Source organism: Dysidea avara, chromosome 6, assembly GCF_963678975.1.
Source record: "Dysidea avara chromosome 6, odDysAvar1.4, whole genome shotgun sequence".
NCBI classification, from domain to species: Eukaryota; Metazoa; Porifera; class Demospongiae; order Dictyoceratida; family Dysideidae; genus Dysidea; species Dysidea avara.
This window is the reverse complement of record NC_089277.1, coordinates 34733213-34757135: the sequence shown is the minus strand read 5'-3', so window position 1 is coordinate 34757135 and position 23923 is coordinate 34733213. Positions and strand designations below refer to the sequence as shown.

At 37.8% G+C, this 23923-nt stretch overlaps 2 protein-coding genes across 2 annotated transcripts in view; one reads left to right on the top strand and one right to left on the bottom strand.

Moving 5' to 3' along the window:
• LOC136257839 (uncharacterized) overlaps positions 1-23923 on the top strand; it is a 196625-nt gene that overhangs the window by 154683 nt on the left and 18019 nt on the right. The window contains exon 2 of the mRNA XM_066051141.1: positions 1297-1440. The gene's annotated coding sequence lies outside the window, so the exon portion shown is untranslated. The remainder of the gene's footprint in view (positions 1-1296; positions 1441-23923) is intronic.
• LOC136259428 (tyrosine-protein kinase JAK2-like) overlaps positions 318-23923 on the bottom strand; it is a 61696-nt gene continuing 38090 nt past the window's right edge. The window contains exon 8 of the mRNA XM_066052916.1: positions 318-1447. Coding sequence (XP_065908988.1) covers positions 476-1447 — 972 coding nt within the window. The 3' untranslated portion in view covers positions 318-475. The remainder of the gene's footprint in view (positions 1448-23923) is intronic.

The following is a 23923-nucleotide window of genomic DNA, read 5'->3' as shown; positions in this document are numbered from 1 at the left end:
ATATTCACTTCTATCACCAAACCTTGAGAGGAATCTCACTTGTCATATTTCTCAGAAAGCACTTCAACATGAACTACAGATAGACCCTGTGTATACAATTGTTGTACCTTAACAGCTGTTTGTGACAGATCAATGTAGAGTTAATTAGTATAAACCATCCCATTACACCACCTGTGACTGTTGTCATGACAATAGTAAACCTGTTGTTATGGCTTTACATGTGGTGACCATTACCAGTAGTGATGTACATGTGTTACTAACACTAACAGTGTTAATGTAATATAACATGTAAGTGTTATAGATAATTAGTACACCTCCAGAAAGTATTCACTGTGTAGTGTCAAGTGAGGTACATGTAACATGTTTAATTGACAGTAATTAAATATTTATTACAAATTTGTAAACATGAACCACAAATAAATAATCACTGATTAGCTAAAAGATATTCAATAAAATTATGATAAAACTAAACTATTTAATTAATCTCTTCAAGATGTCCCATAACAACACTGGTCAGGCTAGTAGCATTAGCAGTCTCTCTAGTCTTAGTGTTAACACATCCACCAGCCACTATTATCACATTATTGATGATTGTTACTGTAGGGTATACACAGTTTGTAGGTATGGAAGACACTCTCCTCCAACTCTTTGTAACATCATCATATAAGGTAATGTCATTGGTTGTCTTGTATTGTTTATCACCCCCTATAATAACAGGAGGAGAACTATTTGGAATGACAGTTGTCCTCCAGTATGGAGCATCAGCTAATCTGCTCCACTTGTTGTCTTCACCAGTTGAAGTTGTAAGTTGTTGTTTACTGATTATTTCATTAATGTCAATTAGGAATGTTTTATTGTAACGCAGGTTATCTGCAGTAATAAATCCAACAATCACTAATGATTCACCACACATGGTGGCAGATGGAGCATACATTGGCTGGGGGAGGTGAGTGTTCACAATCCTCCATTGTAATGTGTTAATATCTAGTACTTCTATGGTATCCAGTACAGTATCATCATCACCTTTACCACCAGCCACAATGATATATGACTGGTGGGGTACAACAGCAGGGGCAGATCTTGCTATTAGCAGGTTTGGGAATATATCATTTCTCCAACTGTTGTCACTAAATGTTGTAACTTTATTATTAGCTTTGTGGGTAGCAGAGTCAAATCCACTAATGATGGTCAGCTTGTCAGTGACGTTGACTGGAACACCACCATATTGTTGGAGTGGTGGTAAGCTATACCATCTGTCTTCTTCTAAATGATAAGCATATACATTGTATACTTTAGTATGATCAGGACATCCTCCTCCCCCAATATACATAACTGATTTGATTACAGTAGCATATGCCCAGTACATTGCAGTTGGTAATGGACTACAGGTTGTCCAGTTTAGTTGATATCGTCCACTTTGTAGAGCTAGTGAAAACTCTGGTGAGTCCTGTAAGAGAAGACAAGTTACCATGACAACCATTACAATGTATATTTACAATGCATATGGATATGTATTATATACATATAAGTATTGTCATGGCAACTAATAATGTGCAAATATGGGATATTACTACATGTATCAGTAGATCATGTGATAGTAATGATCTTGGGAGATTTTATTTGGCATAATCTTGTGACGTGAAACACTCTTATGTATTTTGTGATTTTATTTGACTTAATGTTGTGGTACAGTTTTCAAATCACTATTATGTATTTTCATTATCTAAACAATTCTAACATTGTCATACACGCAGTGATGTAGCTGTTGTATGGCTGCATTAAATTTAGTCCTGGTACAGACATGGAATTAGTCATTTATAAATGTTAGCAGGCCTTTAACCTGCTTTATTGAGTATGACAGGCCTGTATTGTAACTGGTAACAAGCCTGTGAAATATTCAAATCTTGTTGTAGTCCTGTAAAGATTCATTTATTTTGAGGTGTACATGTTTAGTCCTGTGTCAGGCCAGTACTAACTGATACAGGCTTGTAAATGTTGCTCCATTTTGAATCCCACAATGAAAAGTTCACTTGTTAGTAAGATTATAAATATAAAATGAAACCTTTAATACAATAGAAAGATGGTGTGGCACATGAGCAAGAGCATATCACATCCTATGGACAAGGGAACATGTAACTCCGTAAATAGCAAAATTCAAACATGGCTGCCATGCACTATAAAAATAGTTTTATAAAATTCCTTATTAGGACATTATACAGTGTTTGAGTACATCACATTACTAGCATCACTGAAATGAAGCTATGGAAACAGTTGAATGGCATGATGGAAGAATAGTAGCACAGGGATAACATGGTAGCCTTTCTGTATTCACAATCAATGTGAAATTATTTACCGTATAGCAGGTTTTTATCACAAGGGCTTTAATACTGCGTTTTGGGTACTCACAGTATTAAAATTTGCCACATATTTTATCACATGGAGTATTGTTTATCACAGTTTTGTTTAGCCTGTTAACATTCGACAGGTGTTTGTTTACATACATAACAGCTTGCTAATTGTTTATAATGGCTTGATCAGTTGCTCATTTCCCTACACAACACACGTGTTTCTTCACTAAACATTGCTGAACAGTCAGTTTGGCTACGTTCATAGAATCTGACTAAGCAATACAGTAACCAGTGGCAACAGTGGTTACCATAGCAACTAATTATATATTTGTATTCCAAAACTGTTTTACAGGATACACTTAGGGATGTGCTGATTTTGCTGGCAAAATTTTTGGAAAAATACGTTGGTAAAAACAAAGAACAAAATGCTGGAAAAATAGGTAGAAAATTGGAAAAAAATGGGCACCTAGGAATAGCAACTTAGCACATATTGTATGAAGAAGATTGAGATACTCTAATAGAACAGTCACACATAGTATTAGGACAACATATGCTCATAGGAAATGGTGACTAAAGATTGAGATACTCTAATAGAGCAGACACTATGTACGAAATATTCTAATAGAGCAGTCACACATGCTTGTAAGCTTGAGATATTGCAATTAATTTTTAATGATGCTCAGCAAAATAGAAAATTATTGAGCGAAATAGGTAAGAAATAAAAGAATTGCTGGAAAGAAAAATAGGTGGAAAAAAAGCAAAATAGGCTCATCCCTAGATACACTGGTACATGACTGTGACAGACCTGTAAATTGAAATTATGTACCTGCCACACTACTATTACCATCCTGCAGTAATCCTGTCAGACAGACCTGCCCTAGGAATGTTATAACAGCAATATCTACATGATGTATTTCTTGAGGTGACAGGCAGTGACTGACAATAATTTGTATAAGGAGAAGCACAACAACATGTTATTGTATTGTTTGGTAAACTACATTTGCTGTAGTGATTAGTTGTTATGGTAACCAGTAGCCATATACTTACTATATAAACTAAAAAAAAATTGTGATAAACTAATTTTGGTGATTTGTCACCAAACTGCCTGATTTAAAATTTGTCAGTAGTGTTTTCATACCTTGTGTTCAAGATTTTAATCACAGTGATAAACCAAATGTGGCTTCATGGATATTACATAAACACACCTCACTGATGAATTAACATAGCTCCATGTATGCAAATGGGTGTGGCTCATGACAGAAGCTACACTGTACCTGCTGTAAACTAGACTAGAACTTGTACTGGTTAATGGGCATGGCTCCACATCAACTTGTAGACAGCAACAGACATGGATTCATATACAGTCACTGATATATGGGTGAAGCTCTACATAAGCCTATAGACAGAAACACAAATGGGTGTAGCCCATAAAAGAAACTAGGCTGCAACAGGACCCAGATATTCCCAGTTTCAATTATGAAAGCAGGTGCAGGAATTTTGAAAAGAGGTTTCCACTACAACTAAGTGAGTGTTATATTAGAGTAGTTTATATTGACTGACTGCTTTATTAGAGTATCTTGATGTTTTAACCAGAATCATAATTCAGAACAATGTTGCAATCATGTGAGAAACTATTATATAAATTAAAGCTTGAAATGTGTCCTGTTCTGTGATAGATTCCACATTCTGGAAACCTGAAGTTTCAATTTCTTAATGTTTCAAGTAATATGTAAAATCCAATGAGGTTTTCTTCAAACCCCTGGAAACCCCCCTCAGTATGCTACTGATGAAAGAGACCCAGCCAGATGCATTCAGTAACTGAATCCACAACACTTGTCCTTGTGTCAGCCTACACCATGTAAACCTCATCGCAATGGTACACTGCCAATTTTATAATCAGAGCATTTTGCCAACTTAAAATCTCACCAACTGCAATGTTATAACAAATTACCAAATATTAGTTTCACCAATGTTGTTATATGGTATACACTAAAGAAAACTAAATTAATATTCTGTATATAATTATCTGACCCTCATTTATCCATACCCTTGTTATTTGAAATTGGAAATGATCATTCTATTAGAGTATTTTGAATACAAGTGTGTGTTCTATTAGAGTATTTCAACAGAGCTTTGTATCATATAGTACGATAGTACTGTATAGTAGGGAAAGCAAATGTGTGGGCGTGGCCCATGATAAAATATAACCCAAAAAACCTGCCTTGATTTTTCCTCATAACAGCATGACAGTATTGGTTGGGTAAAGTCAAGCCCAAGTTTCTTCAGATCGACCCTAAAACATTTCTGTCAAGTTGCTACAGATTTTCTTTTTAATTATTCAACAGAATTTTCTAATGCCTGCCTGCCTGCCTGCCTGCCTGCCTGCCTGCCTGCCTGCCTGCCTGCCTGCCTGCCTGCCTGCCTGCCTGCCTGCCTGCCTGCCTGCCTGCCTGCCTGCCTGCCTGCCTGCCTGCCTGCCTGCCTGCCTGCCTGCCTGCCTGCCTGCCTGCCTGCCTGCCTGCCTGCCTGCCTGCCTGCCTGCCTGCCTGCCTGCCTGCGGTATGCATGAATCCACATCCGTTATTTTCTGCAGACTTATGTAAAGCCATGCCCACTAATCAGTTGTTATTGTATATGTCATAATCTAGTATATAGTGCTGTGATTAACTCTCTGTATAATAGTGTTTCTAGTTTTGTGAAAGGCAGGCTATTTAGTGGTCATGAGCTTGCAAAAAAAGTCCACAAACAAGTACAAGAAAAAATTAGGACTTTTTAAACTAGAGAAGATAAGGATGTGTGACATAGCAAAAGCTTGTGCAATGTAAATCATCTATGAAGTGGATTTCACTATATCTAACTACAGTGGAACCTTGGTTATCCTAATCCCAATGTGTCTCAGGCAATGGTAAAAGTATTCAGATAAGAGAATTGTTTGGATAACTGAAGCCCATCATACAAACAAGTATAAGAAAATAGGAATTTAAAATTAGAGTAGGGACAGTGTATAGTACTGAAACAAGCTGAATCAGAGTAGTACGTAATTTTCAAATATTGTAAAACAATAAGAAGTGAATATCCCTACTGTGCATTACAGCACTATACACTATCCCTTAATTCTTTAAGGATTAACTAATAATCCATCTTGTACAAGGATTTCAAGAATGTAAACAGGGGCACCCAGACTCATGAAGCCATTAAAGTTTATTATGCAATGGTACAGATCATGAAATTGCAGCTGTGCAAAGTATATATAATTAACCCTACACAATTTGTGTCCATATCTGTTATCACAACCAGGTGGATGGGTAGAACAAAATGTTAGACACTGAATTTCAAGATGTTGTATGCCATACTGTTGTACAGCTATTTGACTCTATCTCTCCTGGCTAAACAATGATAATAAAAATATGACCTTATCCAAAAGCAGAATCAAAACCAAAAGTGTTGTCAGATTGGCCTGCTACAGAATTGTTTGAAATACTCAACAGAATCATACAGTACGATAGTAACTGTATAGTAGGGACCACAAAGGAGTAGGCGTGGCCCACGAAATAATATCACCCAAAAACCAGCCTCGATTTTCCCTTACAACGATGAGGCAGTATTGGTGAGGTAAAACTAAGCCCAAACAAGCTTTCAGATCGACCCGAAACGCTTTCAATAAGTTGCTACAGAATTTTATATTTTTTTATTCAACAGAATTTTATACTGATCGACTAAGTAACTGACTGACTGATGCCTTCAGACAAGTGTACCTCGATAACGGCTAAGGCTACGGGCTTGATTTTTTCACTGTTCGACATTGCTTCAGCCCGACAGGTGCCTTTTGGCATACCGCAGTACGTGCAATGCATTCTTCATGGACGTACCAGTGTCCTCCTTTGTGTCCCATTCATCTTTGCTGACAGGGAAAGGTGTCAATTTGGCGCGAGCACGTGATGGCTTCCCTTCGAAATGGAAATCGTCCATATTTTTCATCATGGCTATTTCGATTGTAGAGGTGCTTTTCAAACAGTTCTTGATTTGTACTGCTGTGTAACGGGTTGAACATAGCCTACAGCGAAGCGTAATGGATACTTCACTTTTCAGACGATGATTAATATGATTGGGGCGCACGACACGATTTCTTTTTTTTGGTACGCGTGGATTGTAGAGGTGCTTTTCAAACAGTTCTTGATTCGAAATGCTATGTAACGGGTTGAACATAGCTGACAACGAAGCGTAATGGATACTTCACTTTTCAGATGATAATTGATATAGCTGGGGGGCGCGGTGCCTTTTCAGATGCGGTATGCGTGGGTTCACCAATCATAATAAAATTATTTACAAAAGAAAGTTAACAAACAAGTACACGAAAAAATTAGGAATTTTCAACTAGAGTAGGGACTATAGCACATCGATAAAAAGTACTGAAACAAGTTAGAGTAGTCCATGATATTAAATCAATAAGAAGCATTATATCCCTACTGTGCATTTCTGTTATGGTATCTTGAGCACAGTAGGACTTCTTATTGTTTTACAGTGATTTAATATCATGGACTACTCCAACTTGTTTTAATACCTTTTATCGATGTGCTATGGTCCCTACTCTAGTTGAAAATTCCTAATTTTTTCGTGTACTTGTTTCTATTGACTACCTGCCTGCCGCCCACCTGCCTGCCCTCAGACAATCATATTGGCATAGCGATAGATGTCACTTCAGCTCAACAGGTGCCATTTGGCATACTGCAGTATATACATCATGTACGTACATGTCATAGACTTACACTATCCTCCTTAAACCCACATACATCGATATATTGATGTTTTTTATAAAGATCAAAGTACGCACAATTACTATTACTAATGGATGAATGTGTGATGGCTTCTAAACTGGCAGTGTATGAAGCTTGTCTAATTACATTAGTCTAAAAACCACCTACCACTGGAAAGTGCATTCATTGGGCTACTTAGACAGCGATGAATAATCATTGTAACAACATTCACTCATTTGCTATGATTGGCTGAAGATCAACGTCTGGTTTCTCCTACCTTGTGAATGCATGGTCTAGCAGCCATTTTTATTAATGTCTGACTTTGTGAACTTTATAGCCGTAATTCTCCAATGAATGGCGAATCTACTAGCATTTATTAATTTTCATCTTGACACAGTGAACTGGGATGGAGTTATGATCCATTTCCTGGAGGTATGTATGTATTGGCATGCGTGTTTTAATTGCATGTGTACACGTTGTGTCTTGGCGAGTTTTGGCCCCTTACATTTGTTGAAGGGTAAATCCCTAGGTATCACATTATTTCTTATTACATCATGAATATAGTGGTACAAACTGCATAGCTGTAGAGTTGTTAGTTCAACAGCTACAACGTTTTGTTTGAGGCCATGTGTAAAAGCCGATTTATCGGCGTATGCATTTTCAGTGTATTGTTACTAAACAGTTTAAGGGTTAAGTCCCATTTCTTCTTGCTTGCAGCTCGAGGTGTTGATTTGTGGTAGTACATGATGTTTTCCTACATTTGTAACCAGAAATCATCCATATTTTCCGTAGTGACTAGAGCTGGTTCCCTTAATGATCTTTGTTTGTAATGTTGCATAACGGGCTGAGCATAGCTGAAAATAAAGCCACTTGACCTACTTCACTTTTCAGTAAGGGGTGTGCCTTCAGATGACAACAATAAGTCTGGAAACATTGTATTCTTTCTTTTGATGTGGTATGTATGAGTTCACTAGTCATACAAGGTTGTCACAACAAAGTATACAAACAAGTACATGAATTTTAAGGAATCATAGACATAAAACGTAGTGAACAAGGTCACCTATAGTGTAGATTCAGTCCCTAATTGAATTAGGAATTAAATCTCCACTAGTAGCTATACAGTATCTGAAGAATCAGGTGTAAGTGACCTCCCTTATTTCATCACTCTTAATTCATGTCTGTAATCAAGACACACGGTAGTGTGTCGTGCGGCCCAAGAAGCCGGCGCGCAACCCCGTGAGTATATTGACAGGAAGAAAGAAAATGCAATTTTCGCACCTTCGTAGCTCTGTGCTGCCTTGATGAAACAAGACAAATTTTGCTGTGCACATTCCCTCCAACTTCAGTACTCCACATTCCAAATTTGAGCGAAATCGCTTCAGGCATTCCCGAGATATGCGACTTCAAAAATTGGCTTAGTTTCTTTGTTTTTTTTTTCTTCTTATTTTTCTTCCTCTTTTCGCACACTTACAAAAACTGCTATAAAACGCGAACACGTTATCCGATTGCCTTGAAATTTGGCACACAGAAGCGGGGTATAAAGGCGCATCTCGGTACCAACTTTGGCAGGAATACCATAAACAGACAAAGAGTTATGAGCGATTATGCACGAAAAATAACACCAATATGTTGTCACGCCTACAGGGTAAACCGCGTATGGGAAGAAGCTGAAAATCGGTGGGTGAATAGGTTAACTATTGAACCTCAAACCTTTTGTGGTTTGAAAGAAATCGAGCTAAAAACCAGGAAGATACAGCGAAAAAATCAACAGTGTGTAACAATTACGCAATCGAGATTAGCTAATTTTTTATTATTTTATTTTATTATTATTATTATTATTACTAGGACCGCGTCACATACAACCAAGTACATACACCAACGTGACAGCCCCCCAGTGAGGCTATTAGCCTGAGGTGGTGAAGGCATGATCCCCAAATCATCTTAATATGTCACAGTAGTGACAGATATAACACAATAGTGGCATCGTAACTAAAGGCCACCAGTAGCTAAGTGCCAGTACATCATTGGTGTGGTAATGGCACAGTGATATGTACAAAGTATATGTATACAAAACATACAGGAGAGAACTATACATTATTGCAGTATTGTATGCAGCAATACATTATAGGCAACATCACCATGCAGATAAAAATTATTAGCCAATATACAGCAATGCATATCAACATCAACTAGAGCTAAGTAAGGTTCATCAGTGATGTAGCAATGGCACAGTGATGGGTGACACACTATAGTTATGCATACACAACTTTCAGGAGATAGCTACACAATGCTGTAGGTGTATGCAAGCCAGATGAACCAGATAAAGGAAGACAGCCAAGCCACTAGAGCCTAGTAGCTACGCCAGGTGAAGGCAAAAAAGATTAAGCACGTATTGAATTGCCTGACACCAACACAAAGAAAGTTCGCCATGCCAGCTGCACAAGACAAAATTGTTTACTTGTATTTTATATGTAACTGTAAGCTTATTGTAAAGAGCGTGGCATATGTCAGTTTAATGTTTTCTTGTATTGTTTATTTACGTGAATGAATCCACTGGCAGCTGGCATGGAGACTTGAGATGTTACAAACATAAAAACTTACTTGTAATCTTCTTGTTTACACAAGTGGCTTCTGGCTCTCCTGCACGGGCATCACTAATCTTCTTCGCTAATCTTCTTCGTGCAATATGTAAGTAATTAAGCAAGGGTGTGGTACTGGGCATTATATAGAATTACACGTATGGTCAAGTCATCAGCACAAACAGGAGCGATGATTATACGTTTGTGCCTTCATTCACAGGCGAATCTATCCCCGGTTAGTTCATGTCTCTAGGCCTCGTAGTTTTCTCAAACATTAATTATTAATTATTTATTTATTTAATTATTTATTTATTTATTTATGACGTAATTTTAACCGCGTTTCGTATTATTCTTAGTACTTGGTTGTATAATTATTATTATTATGCTTGCCACGCCTACCAGATAAACCACTTGGGGTAATGCTTTGAAAATCGCTGTACAGATGGAGTTATCATCTTAGAAAGGCTCTTCAATGGTGTAGAAGAATCAGACTTAAAGCCACGGAGTTATAACACGAAATCCAACTTGGTGTAGCAAGTGTGAGATCGAGATACTCTAATAGAGCAGTCATCCTAATAGAGCAGTCACCCTGAACAGAATTCAAGAGATCAGTTAGAAATAAGTAACCTGTATAGAGATCAGCTACAAACAAATCACCCTGTAGAGAGTTCAGCTACAAACAATTCACCCTGTTCAGACATCAGTTAGAAGAAGTTTTCTTGTAGAGAGTTCAGTTACAAACAAATCACCCTGTTGAAAGATCAGCTAGAAGATGTCACCTTGTAGATAGTTCAGTTACAAAGAAACCACCATGTAGAGAATTCAGCTACAAACTAGTGACCCTGTAGATACATCAGCTAGAAGAAGTTACCTTGTAGAGAGTTCAGCTACAAAGAAACCATTCTGTAAAGAGCTCAGCTGCAAACAAATCACCTATACAGAATTCAGCTACAAACATATCACCCTGTAGAGAGATCAGCTAGAAGAAGTTACCTTGTAGATAGTTCAGCTACAAACAAATCATCCTGTAGAGAGATCAGCTAGAAGAAGTTACCTTGTAGATAGTTCAGCTACAAACAATTCACCCTGTACAGAGCTCAGTTAAAAGAGGTTTCCTTGTAGAGAGTTCAGCTACAGACAAATCACGCTGTAGAGAGATCAGTTAGAAGAAGTTACCTTGTAGATCGTTCAGCTACAAACAATTCACCCTGTAAAGAGATCAGCTAGAAGAAGTTATCTTGTAGAGAGTTCAGCTACAAAGAAACCATCATGTAGAGAATTCAGCTGCAAACAAATCATGTGTAGAGTTCAGCTACAAACAAATCTCCCTGTAGAGAGATCAGCTAGAAGAAGTTTCCTTGTAGAGAGTTCTGCTACAAACAAATCACCCTGTAGAAAGATCAGCTAGAAGAAATCACCTTGTAGAGAGTTCAGCTTCAAAGAAACAATCATGTGAGAGTTCAGGTACAAACAAATTGTCCTGTAGAGAGATCAGCTACAAAGAAATCATCATGTAGATAGTTCAGGTACAAACAAATCACCCTGTAGAAAGATCAGCTATAGAAGAAATCACCTTGTAGAGAGTTCAGCTACAAAGAAACTATCATGTAGAGAGTTCAACTACAAACAAATCACCCTGTAGAAAGATCAGCTATAGAAGAAATCACCTTGTAGAGAGTTCAGCTACAAAGAAACCATCATGTATAGAGTTCAGCTACAAACAAATCGGCCTGTAGAGAGATCAGCTAGAAGAAATTACCTTGTAGAGAGTTCAGCTACAAAGAAACCATCATGTAGAGAGTTCAGCTGCAAACAAATCACCTGTAGAGAGTTAAGCTACAAACAAATCTCCCTGTAGAGAGATCAGCTAGAAGAAGTCACCTTGCAGGGAGTTCAGTTACAAAGAAATAAACCATGTAGAGAGTTCAGCTGCAAACAAATCACCTGTAGAGAGTTCAGCTAGAAACAAGTCACCTTGTAGAGAGTTCAGCTAGAAGAAGTCACATTGTAGAGCTACAAAGAAACTACCATGTAGAGTTCAGCTGCAAACAAATCACCCTGTAGAGAACTCAGCTACAAACAAATCGCCCTGTAGAAAGATTAGCTAGAAGAAGTTACCTTATAGGGAGTTCAGCTATGAACAGATCACCCTGTAGAGAGTTCAGCTACAAACAAATCACCCTGTAGAGAGTTCAGTTACAAAGAAACCACCATGTAGAGAGTTCAGCTGCAAACAAAATCAATCACTCTGTTGAGAGTTCAGCTAGAAGAAGTCACCTTGTAGAGAGTTAAGGTGCAAATAAATCACCCTGTAGAGAATTCAGCTACAAACAAATCACCGTGTAGAAAGATCAGCTAGAAGAAGTTACCTTGTAGAGAGTTCAGCTACAAAGAAACCACCATGTAGAGAGTTCAGCTGCAAAGAAATCACCCTTTAGAAAATTCTGCCAGAAACAAATTGCCCTGTAGAAAGATCAGTTAGAAGAAGTTACCTTTTAGAGAGTTCAGCTACAAAGAAACCATTCTGTAAAGAGCTCAGCTGCAAACAAATCACCTATACAGAATTCAGCTACAAACACATCACCCTGTAGAGAGATCAGCTAGAAGAAGTTACCTTGTAGATTGTTCAGCTACAAACAATTCACCCTGTAGAGAGAGCAATTAGAAGAAGTCACCTTGTAGAGTGTTCAGTTACAAAGAAACCACCATGGAGATTTCTGTAATCAATATATGTGACCGGATTTGCGAAAAGGGGTCTTCCACACACATCCAATTCCATAAACGTTGGAGACCATAACTCAGTGTTCAAGTAACATATTAACCTTTCACCATGTATTCAGCTATAGTGGTGCTCACCACTGTCCAAATTTCAAGGCAATAGCTATTTCCAATCTGAAGTTATCAATTGTCAAAGTTGGCAAATTGGATGTGTGTGGAAGACCCCTTTTCGCAAATCCGGTCACATATGTATTATACAGCATATATAATTTGTACATTTACTGATAAAATGTTTAAAGTACATCTATTTCATCTTTTCTTCTTCCTGTAGTAAAGAAAAAAACATAGGTTAAAAAAGTCCCAAAGCTGGCCATAGGCCGGCTTTGGGGTATACAAATACAAAAAGAAATGAAATCTAATCCAAAACAGCCAAGCTGTAAAAAAAGTGTGCGGCCCTCAGAAAGGCTATGGTGAAAAAAGATGTGAAATCCAAGGTGGCGGCCAAGAAATGGCTGTGATGGTAGGTTAATGGTAAAAATTTTAATAATGACAATTTAGGTAAATTTTGTGAAGCGGCACAAAAATTCACCTGAATTGTCGTTATTAAAATTTTTACCATTAACCTACCATCACAGCCATTTCTTGGCCGCCACCTTGGATTTCACATCTTTTTTCACCATAGCCTTTCTGAGGGCCGCACACTTTTTTTACAGCTTGGCTGTTTTGGATTAGATTATATAATCCGTAATCAAAGTTTCTTGTACTTGTGTACAGCTGCTACATTATATTATTGATACATCAATAGTGTCAATATAATGAGGTGGTGATGTGGTGTGTGTATGATATGATATAGCCAATCAGTTATATTGGTAGTTGGGCAATTCTTATTATAATGGTTTGGGGAGGCTGAACATATGTGACCCACTGAACAAAAACTGGCCATTTTCACACATTCCTCAAATTCCATTTTATTGTTTCTCTGTTATCTATAACAACAAAGGAGTGAGTTTCTGCTTGTTGTGATGAATAGTCTTGGAGTTATATCACTAGACAGTTGGAACAGGAGTAAAACAGCAAAAATACAGCAAAATTACAGTCACTTATTTAATTCATCTTAACTCAAGACCAAAACAAGCTACAAAGACATGATTTGGATCAATCTGTTCACCATGAACTGTAGCATCAACCAAGGTATAGTGTTTTTTGTGTACGTCTCCATGTGGACAAAGAAGAAGGCCATTTTAGCAATTAAATGACAACAGTAAATTTTATTACTACCACATCATAAATAAGCATCCATAACTCATGTACTGTACACTGAATCAACACCAAACAAAGGATTTCTTACTCCCAATGAACAGGAGAATCTGAAGGTGTATAGGTTTTATTGATTTGAGCTTTTTTTAAATACATACCAAAGCAATTAAAGCATGCATAAAATTATTTTATGTAGCATGCACATATACTTTATTTCAGTACATTTCTATAGCTAACTAGAATTTTTCAAAAACAGCCAGTTTTTACTTAGCGGGTCACGTATATGGTATGTTGAATTTAATGGATGATATCCACAATGACAAAATTTGATGTCATAATTGACAAAATGGCCGTGTTAGTGTGGGGGCTTCAGAGATTTTAACACATAGTATTCAAAATGAATGTTGTCTGTAGTTTTCTACACTTGGAACCATGAGATAATAAAAGTAAGAAGTAGTACACGTACAATGATGATGCAAAACACGTTCCAACAAGGAAAGCAGACTGAAAATTTTAAATTCGGACACAACTAGGCTTATCTGTATTGCATTATATACTATATGCCTCACCTTCACCCTTTTCGAATTTATAAACGCTATCATAGGGAAACACTATCTTGCCCAATACCCTCCTGTGCAAAATCCCCACACTAGCATGGCCATTTTGTTTTGTGATGTCAGAAAACATCATTGCGGATATCGTCCATTGAGTTATGTGTTGATGGTTTAGTGGTATATAGGCACAAGCCAAGTCTTGTGAGGTTTTAGGGTTTCTGCCACCCTGGCAATTGGAAACAGTGGAAATGGATAACGGAAATGATCAAATCATCACTTAAATGTATCCTAGAGTAAAACCCTCGCCACCTCTTCAAGTTCACCTTGTAATAATACCACGTCTGTACAAATAGCAACAATGGTTAATGCATACTTAATGAACTCATCAATAAGACCACCTCATGATCACCTTTATAAAAGACCACCTTTTCACATTCCAATAATAGTAAGCTGCAAAAATCTGTTTTATGACTTTATCAAAACAGCTAGGCCAGCCTTAAAAGGTTAGGTTAAGGTAATCTCATTGTGAGACCTCGTTTTTCTTTGTTACAGTAGGTACAAATTATATAGTGTACTGCACTTCACTTGCATGGACAAACCTTCCACTATTTTTGTGTGACACAGTCTGGTACAAACTAAGTACAGTGGAACCTCTCTTATCTGTGCAGTCTGGTACATAGCATAGTCCCAGGGGCGGATCTAGGGGGTGGGCTTTTGGGGGCTAAACCCCCCCCCCCCCCCCCCCCCCCTTCACTTTTAGGCTTTACTTGATCAGTATGCTGAGGATTATAATGAAATTTTGTCTTAGCATAATTATATGATCACTAATAATACAAATACTCATAAACCCACCTTATAAACATCTTTCCAAAGCATTATTAGTGGATTTATGCTAAAGGTTATGCAACAAGGACCCAGATCAGCATTGGAGGTGTACAAGATCGAGATACTCTAATAGAACAGTCACCTAACTACTCTAATAGAACATTCAGTGTAAGCATAAAAGTTGGTTCTGTTATGGAATCTGCCTGTGCCTATACATATGCAATTGTGAGAGGGTACATCATGTGCTTGGTTGTCTGAACCTACCCAACCCTTTACATTAGCAAATGCTGCAGAGAGCCATATGTATCTAAAGGCAGTATATAAAATATCTACAGGCAGAAATATGCATTTTATGTGGAAATGTCTCCAAATTGCAGTATTTTAGCATCTATTTTTCAAAAATTTCTGGGGGGGGATGCCCACTCAAGAGATTAGTACCTTGAGTTAGCCCCCTCCTTTTATAAAGCCTAGATCTGCCCCTGAGTCCCGTATCTCAGAATTGTCCACAACTAAGAAATACATGCTAACATGCTATAATAAACTGACTTATGGTACTGCCCAAGCGCAATGTCGCACTCGCTTGCACACGCAACTTTGCTCGAGATTTTAAAAATCGCTAATTGAGGGGTGTGGCAACTGTTTTGCTCGTGATTTTTGTGAATGAAACAGCTGCCATGTTGTCTTGTGAGCAAAACAGTTGCCACGCCCCTCACTTAGCGATGTTTTTAATCTCGAGCAAAGTTGCGTGTGTGAGCAAGTGCGACGTTGCGCTTGGGTGGTACCATAAATGCAAGTAATTTTGTTATTGCTATCAGTAAATGCTATAAAGTTTAGTGGGCAGAGGAGGAAGAGCAGTCATGGTCACTCTCCTTGGCTGTAAAAAAATGTGTTATCACCTAGAAACCAAGTGGTAGAATAAACAAGCCACCTCAGCATTTACAGCAACATTTAGGCTTCCTCCTTGTGTTTTCATATTACTTAAACTTCATTATGGTCAATAGGCTACAAGTCACATGACTGCTTTGGGCTGTCCAGACAATGGAGGTGCCTGGATAATAGAGGTCTGGAAAAGGGAGGTTCCACTGTATAATGGTAAGGATAGCCTGATGACTTGACTTGAGTGAAGTGTGAACCAATTATCCATGAGTCGTGATATACATGTTTGGACCTAATCGTACAGTACAATAGTATGTATAGTATGACCACAAAGGTTTGGCCGTGACACATGAAAAGAACATCTCCCAAAAATCAGCCCCTGATGATGATGAGGCATGTAAACTAAGTCCAAACAAGCCTGTAGATCACCCGAAACGCTTTCAACAAGTTGCTATGAAATTTTAAAATATATTAAATGAAAATTTTCTAGCAACTGACTGACTGAGTTACTGACTGACAAAGTAACCAACTGATTCCTTCAGACAAGTGTAACTTGACAACAGCTAAGGCTACAAGCTTGATTTTTTTCAGTGTTCAATGTCACATGTGCCTTTTGGTATATCACAGCATCTACAATGCATTCTTCATGGACTTACCAGTGTCCTCCTTTGTGTCCCATTCATCTTTGCTGACGATGACAGTTGTCAATTAGGTTGTAGTGTGTGATGGCTTCCCTTAGTATCGAAAGTTGTCTGCATTTTTTCATAGGGGCTACTTTGATTGCAGAGATGCTTTTCAAACAGCTCTTGATTCATAATGCCGTGTAATGGGTTGAACATAACTAACAACAAAGCGTAATGGGTACTTCACTTTTCAGATGATAATTGATAGCTGGAGCAGGCAGCACCATTTCTTTCTATTGATACAGTAGCGTGGGTTCACCAGTCATAATGATTTTATTTTACATGTACAAAAAAAGTGTTAACAAACAAGTACACAAAAAAATGGAATTTTAAACTAGAGTAGGGACCATAGTATGTCGATAAAAAGTACTGAAACAAACTGGAGTAGTGCATGATATTAAATCACAGTAAAACAATAAGAAGTGTTATATCCCTATTGTGCATTTCCATTAGGTATCTTTAGCACAGTAGGGATATAACACTTCTTATTGTTTTAATATCATGCACTACTCCAGCTTGTTTCTGTAGGTTTTATGGGACCATAGTTGAAAATTCTAATTTTTGTGTGTACTTGTTAATGTAAAGAAATGGTCTTTGTAAAGAGGTACAATATAACCACAAAGTGGTCTTATTTAAGTCATTAAGTATGCCTTAGCTATCTGTGGTCTTTGTCCAGAGCTGGTCTAGTGGTCTTTAAGGTATAAGGGTTTCACTCTAGGATACATGTATATAATTTAACCTAGCAACTGAGCTATATGCAATGCTGACTCAGTCAATTATTTTCCTTCACAAGAATGGTTAGGCTAAGTCAGCATGCTAAACTCAAACCCACAATGCAAAACTTTAAGCAGCTCTATATAAAGAATCACAGGGAACTGCTGCTGTGTAGCTGCCTCATAGAGATGGCAATCTTGTGCCCAGCCGGGCTCGTACTAATGCACAAACACTGTCTGGTGACAATGCTAGAATTTCTCTGGCCCAGAGGTGCGATCCAGCCAAAACATTGGCTTACCAATCAGAATTAAGTAGTTGCATAATGGTTTAAAATCAGTGAAAAACCATTCAAAAATGGTTAGGAATAAAGTAAAACTTCGTTCATTTATCGTATTAGTAGAGGATAGAGTGTCATATTTGTTGAAACGTCGATTCACGAATCATAAGGTGGGGTCGGAAAACACAACTTGACAACAAATGTCTTGAGCAACCTAGGTTCTAATAAACCACTTTAAATAATCTGCTTTCTCATCTACTTCCAATAAATTCATGCAATTGTGTAACTCATCAATTCTGATTGGCCAGCCAATATTTTTTGAGCATTGTCACCAGATGTTGTTTGCGCATTAGTGCGAGCCTGGCTGGGCATGAGACTATGGAGATGGGTGACACTTGGATTTTTGATTTGATCAGATATTTGATACTGTCTTGCAAAGTGTCGAATACCAAAAACTTGCTGAAATGAAGGTATCTTGGTACACAACACAAGTTTTTTGCTAGCCATAAGTACAAACAGTGCTTTAGATAGCTTAATCAAGAGCAAAAGTACCATCAAAAAAATAGTGATGCATCCACTGTCCATATACAATGAAATTTCACTAATTGATCATGTGAGCTTGATCCTTTTGGTATCAAGTATAGATACTCACTTCGAATTGTATGCTATCATTGGTATCAATACTTTTGGTATGGTATCGAAACTTTTGATATCGTATCACCCATCTCTACTGCCTCACATCAAAGGCAGTTATGGTCAGGGAAATACATGAAATATAGCCTTGTGGTTTCCTTTGATCTGAGGTGTGTATATTTTGTCTTGCAAATGTTACAGTTGGTTCTATTTGTGACCCACTGAATGAAAATCTGACTTGTTTCCACAATTCTGTTTTTGAGACAAATGCAATTGAAATACATTGGGTAAAAAACATGTGCTACAAAAATAATTTTTCCTATGTTTTAATTGCATCAGTAAACAGTGAAGGAAGACACAAATTAAATTGTATATATACCAATCTTCATGGGAGTAGGAACATTTTGTTTCGTTTCTGTACCATGAGCAAACATGAGTTTTATGTGTTTGTTTGCATTGTGGTAAAATGTAATTTTCGTCATCATTTCTAAGTTTGAAGAAGGCCTTCTTGTTTGATAGTATGGGTACATTATTTAAGCCAAAAACTATACCTTGATGATTGCTGCAGTTCATGGTGAATATAAATGACACAAGTTCCAACTCCCTAGTCCATTGCACTCAAGACTTATAATTGATTAAACGAGTGCAGAGGTGCTATTCGAACAGTTGTTGATTCAAAATGCTGCATAACGGGTTGAACATAGCTGACAACGAACGTAATGGATACTTCACTTTTCAAAGGATAATAGGGGCGCGTCGCCATTTCTGATGTGGTATGCGTGGGTTCACTAGTCATAATAATTATTTACAAAAAAAGTTAACAAACAAGTACACAGAAAAATTTGGAATTTTCAACTCTAGAGTAGTGGCCATATCAAATCAATAAAAAGTACTGAAACAAGTTGAAGTAGTGCACAATATTAAATCACAGTAAAACAATAAGAAGTGTTATATCCCTACTGTGCTCAAGATACCATTATGGAAATGTACAGTAGGAATATAACACTTCTTATTGTTTTACTGTGATTTAATATTGTGCAGTACTCCAACTTGTTTCAGTACTTCTTATCGATGTGTTATGGTCCCTACTCTAGTTGAAAATTCCAAATTTTTCTGTGTACTTGTACCATAATGCTTTAGGAATGAAATTTTTAGTCCTTAGTACTGTAAGCTTTTAATTGATGTTATGATGCAAGTTATAAAATGCAAATATTTTGTTCCAGTAATGAGATATGACCTGTAATGTGATGGGGTGTAGTTTGTGCCCACATGCCCTGTTTTTGCAGGCACAGTCACATATTGTGTTATATGTTTATAATTTTTATTTTATAGTTAAAACACAATTACTCTGGATATTACAAAAATATATGCACGAGCACCATAACACGCTTACAAGGGATATGACAAAAATATATGCACTGCGGTGCTCATGCACATATTTTTGTCATATCCCAAGTAATCGTGTTATAACTATCTAATCAAAAACAGCCAAGCTGTAAAAAAAGGTGCGGCCCCCATAAAGGCCATGGTGAAAAAAGATGTGAAATCCAAGGTGGCGGCCAAGAAATGGCTGTGATGGTAGGTTAATGGTTACATTTTAATAACAACAATTCAGGTGAATTTGGTGCCAAGACCAAGCGGCACAAAATTCACCTGAATTGCTGTTATTAAAATGTAACCATTAACCTACCATCACAGCCATTTCTTGGCCGCCACCTTGGATTTCACATCTTTTTTCACCATGGCCTTTATGGGGGCCGCACCTTTTTTTACAGCTTGGCTGTTTTTTGATTAGATATCACTTCTTTTTGTATTTGTATACTGCAAAGCCGGCCTATGGCTGGCTTTGGGGCTTTTTTAACCCATGTGTTTTTTTCTTTACCACAGGAAGAAGAAAAGAACTTAAAGAAGAATTTTAGTACTTCAATTATTTTTGATTTTATTAGTAATTATACAAATTATATACATATATTCATTACATGCTCATTATTCCCCACAGGATTTTTTTTGCAGCTGATCTCTCTACTGGGTGACTTGAAATGTAGCTGAACTATATACAGGATGGTTTCTTTGTAGCTGAACTCTCTGTAACAGGTGATTTGTTTGCAGCTAAACTCTCTACATGGTGGTGTCTTTATAGCCGAACTCTCTACATGATGGTTTCTTTGTAGCTAAACTCTCTATAAGGTGACTTCGTCTAGCTGAACTATCTACAGGGTGATTTTTTTGTAGCTGAACTCTCTGCAGGGTGATTTGTTTGCAGCTGAACTCTCTACATGATTGTTTCTTTGTAGCTGAACTCTCTACAATGTGACTTCGTCCAGTTGATCTCTCTACGGGGTGATTTGTTTCTAGCTGAACTCTCTACAGGTGAATTGTTTGCAGCTAAACTCTCTACATGGTGGTTTCTTTGTAGCTGAACTCTCTACAAGGTAACTTCTTCTCTACAGGGTGATTTGTTGTAGTTGAATTCTCTACTAGGTGGTTTGTATGAGGCTGAACTCTCTACATGGCGGTTTCTTTGTAGCTGAACTCTCTACAGAGTGATTTGTTTGCAGCTGAACTCTCTACATGATTGTTTCTTTGTAGCTGAACTCTCTACAAGGTGACTTCGTCCAGTTGATCTCTCTACGGGGTGATTTGTTTCTAGCTGAACTCTCTACAGGTGAATTGTTTGCAGCTAAACTCTCTACATGGTGGTTTCTTTGTAGCTGAACTCTCTACAAGGTAACTTCTTCTCTACAGGGTGATTTGTTGCAGTTGAATTCTCTACTAGGTGGTTTGTATGAGGCTGAACTCTCTACATGGCGGTTTCTTTGTAGCTGAACTCTCTACAGAGTGATTTGTTTGCAGCTGAACTCTCTACATGATGGTTTCTTTGTAACTGAACACTCTACAAGGTGACTTCTTCTAGCATGATCTTTCTACAGGGTGAATTGTTGTAGCTGAACTATCTACAAGGTAACTTCTTCTAGCTGATCTCTATACAGGGTGATTTGTTTGTAGTTGAATTCTGTACAGGTGGTTTCTTTGTAGCTGAACTCTGTACATGATGGTTTCTTTGTAGCTAAACTCTTTACAAGGTGACTTCTTCTAGCTGAACTCTCTACGGGGTAATTTCTTTGTAGCTGAACTCTCTATATGATGGTTTCTTTGTAAATGAACTCTCTACAAGGTGAATTTTTCTACCTGATCTCTCTACAGGGTGATTTGTTTGTAACTGAACTCTGTACAAGTGCGTTTTTGTGGGTGATCTCACTGCAGGTTGATTTGTTTGTAGCTGAACTCACTAAAGGGTGATTTTGCTTGTAGCTGAACTCCTTGCATTGTATCTAGTTTCTAGCTGATCTCTCTACAGGGTGATTTGTTTGTAGCTGATCTCTCTACAAGTTGATTTGTGTGTAGCTGATCTCTCTGCAGGTTGATTAATTTGCAGCCGATCTCTCTACAAGGTAATTTGTTTGTAGCTGAACTGTCTATAAAGTGATTTATTTGTAGCTGATCTCTCTGCAGGTTGATTTGTTTTAGCTGAACTCTATACAGGGTGATTTACTTGTAGCTGAACTCCTTACATTGTGTGTAGTTTCTAGCTGATCTCTCTACAGGGTGATTTGTTTGTAGCTGATCTCTCTACAAGTTGATTTGTGTGTAGCTGATCTTTCTACAGGTTGATTTGTTTGTAGCCGATCTCTCTACAGGGTAATTTGTTTGTAGCTGAACTCTGTACAAGGTGCTTTTTTGTAGGTGATCTCACTGCAGGTTGATTTGTTTGTAGCTGAACTCACTAAAGGGTGATTTGCTTGTAGCTGAACTCCTTACATTGTGTCTAGTTTCTAGCTGATCTCTCTACAGGGTGATTTGTTTGTAGCTGAACTCTCTATAAGGTGATTTGTTTGCAGCTGAACTCTCTACATGGTGGTTTCTTTGTTGCTGAACTCTATACAGGGTGTTTTGCTTGTAGCTGAACTCTCTACAGGGTGATTTGTTTCTAGCTTATCTCTCTACAGGTTGATTTGTGTGTAACTGATCTCTCTACAAGCTGATTTGTTTGTAGCTGAATTCTCTGCAAAGTGTTTTGTTTGTAGCTGACCTCTCTTCAGGGTGATTTGTTTCTAGCTGATCTCTCTACAGGGTGATTTTTTGTAGCTGACCTCTCTTCAGGGTGATTTGTTTCTAGCTGATTGCTCTGCAGGTTGATTTGCTTGTAGATGAACTCTCTACAGGGTAACTTGCTTGTAGCTGAACTCCTTACTTTGTGTCTAGTTTGTAGCTGATCTCTCTACAGGGTGATTTGTTTGTAGCTGAACTCCTTACATTGTGTGTAGTTTCTAGCTGATCTCTCTACAGGGTGATTTGTTTGTAGCTGATCTCTATACAAGTTGATGTGTGTGTAGCTGATCTCTCTGCAGGTTGATTAATTTGCAGCCGATCTCTCTACAAGGTAATTTGTTTGTAGCTGAACTGTCTATAAAGTGATTTATTTGTAGCTGATCTCTCTGCAGGTTGATTTGTTTTAGCTGAACTCTCTACAGGGTGATTTACTTGTAGCTGAACTCCTTACATTGTGACTAGTTTCTAGCTGATCTCTCTACAGGGTGATTTGTTTGTAGCTGATCTCTCTACAAGTTGATTTGTGTGTAGCTGATCTTTCTACTGGTTGATTTGTTTGTAGCCGATCTCTCTACAGGGTAATTTGTTTGTAGCTGAACTCTGTACAAGGTGCTTTTTTGTAGGTGATCTCACTGCAGGTTGATTTGTTTGTAGCTGAACTCACTAAAGGGCGATTTGCTTGTAGCTGAACTCCTTAAATTGTGTCCAGTTTCTAGCTGATCTCTCTACAGAGTGATTTGTTTGTAGCTGAACTCTCTATAAGGTGATTTATTTGTAGCTGAACTCCTTACATTGTGTGTAGTTTCTAGCTGATCTCTCTACAGGGTGATTTGTTTGTAATTGATCTCTCTACAAGTTGATTTGTGTGTAGGTGATCTCTCTGCAGGTTGATTTGTTTGTAGCCGATCTCTCTATAGGGTAATTTGTTTGTAGCTGAACTCTCTATAAGGTGATTTGTTTGTAGTTGATCTCTCTGCAGGTTGATTTGTTTTAGCTGAACTCTCTACAGGCTGATTTGTTTGTAGCCGATCTCTCTACAGGGTAATTTGTTTGTAGCTGAACTCTCTACAAGTTGATTTGTGTGTAGCTGATCTCTCTGCAGGTTGATTTGTTTGTAGCCGATCTCTCTACAGGGAAATTTGTTTGTAGCTGATCTTTCTACACGGTGATTTTTTTGTAGCTGACCTCTCTTCAGGGTGATTTGTTTCTAGCTGATCTCTCTACAGGGTGATTTTTTGTAGCTGACCTCTCTTCAGGGTGATTTGTTTCTAGCTGATTGCTCTACAGGTTGATTTGTTTGTAGATGAACTCTCTACAGGGTAATTTGCTTGTAGCTGAACTCCTTACTTTGTGTCTAGTTTGTAGCTGATCTCTCTACAGGGTGATTTGTTTGTAGCTGAACTCCTTACATTGTGTGTAGTTTGTAGCTGATCTCTCTACAGGGTGATTTGTTTGTAGCTGATCTCTCTACAAGTTGATTTGTGTGTATATAGCTGATCTCTCTGCAGGTTGATTTGTTTGTAGCCGATCTCTCTACAGGTAATCTGTTTGTAGCTGAACTCTCTATAAGGTGATTTGTTTGTAGCTGATCTCTC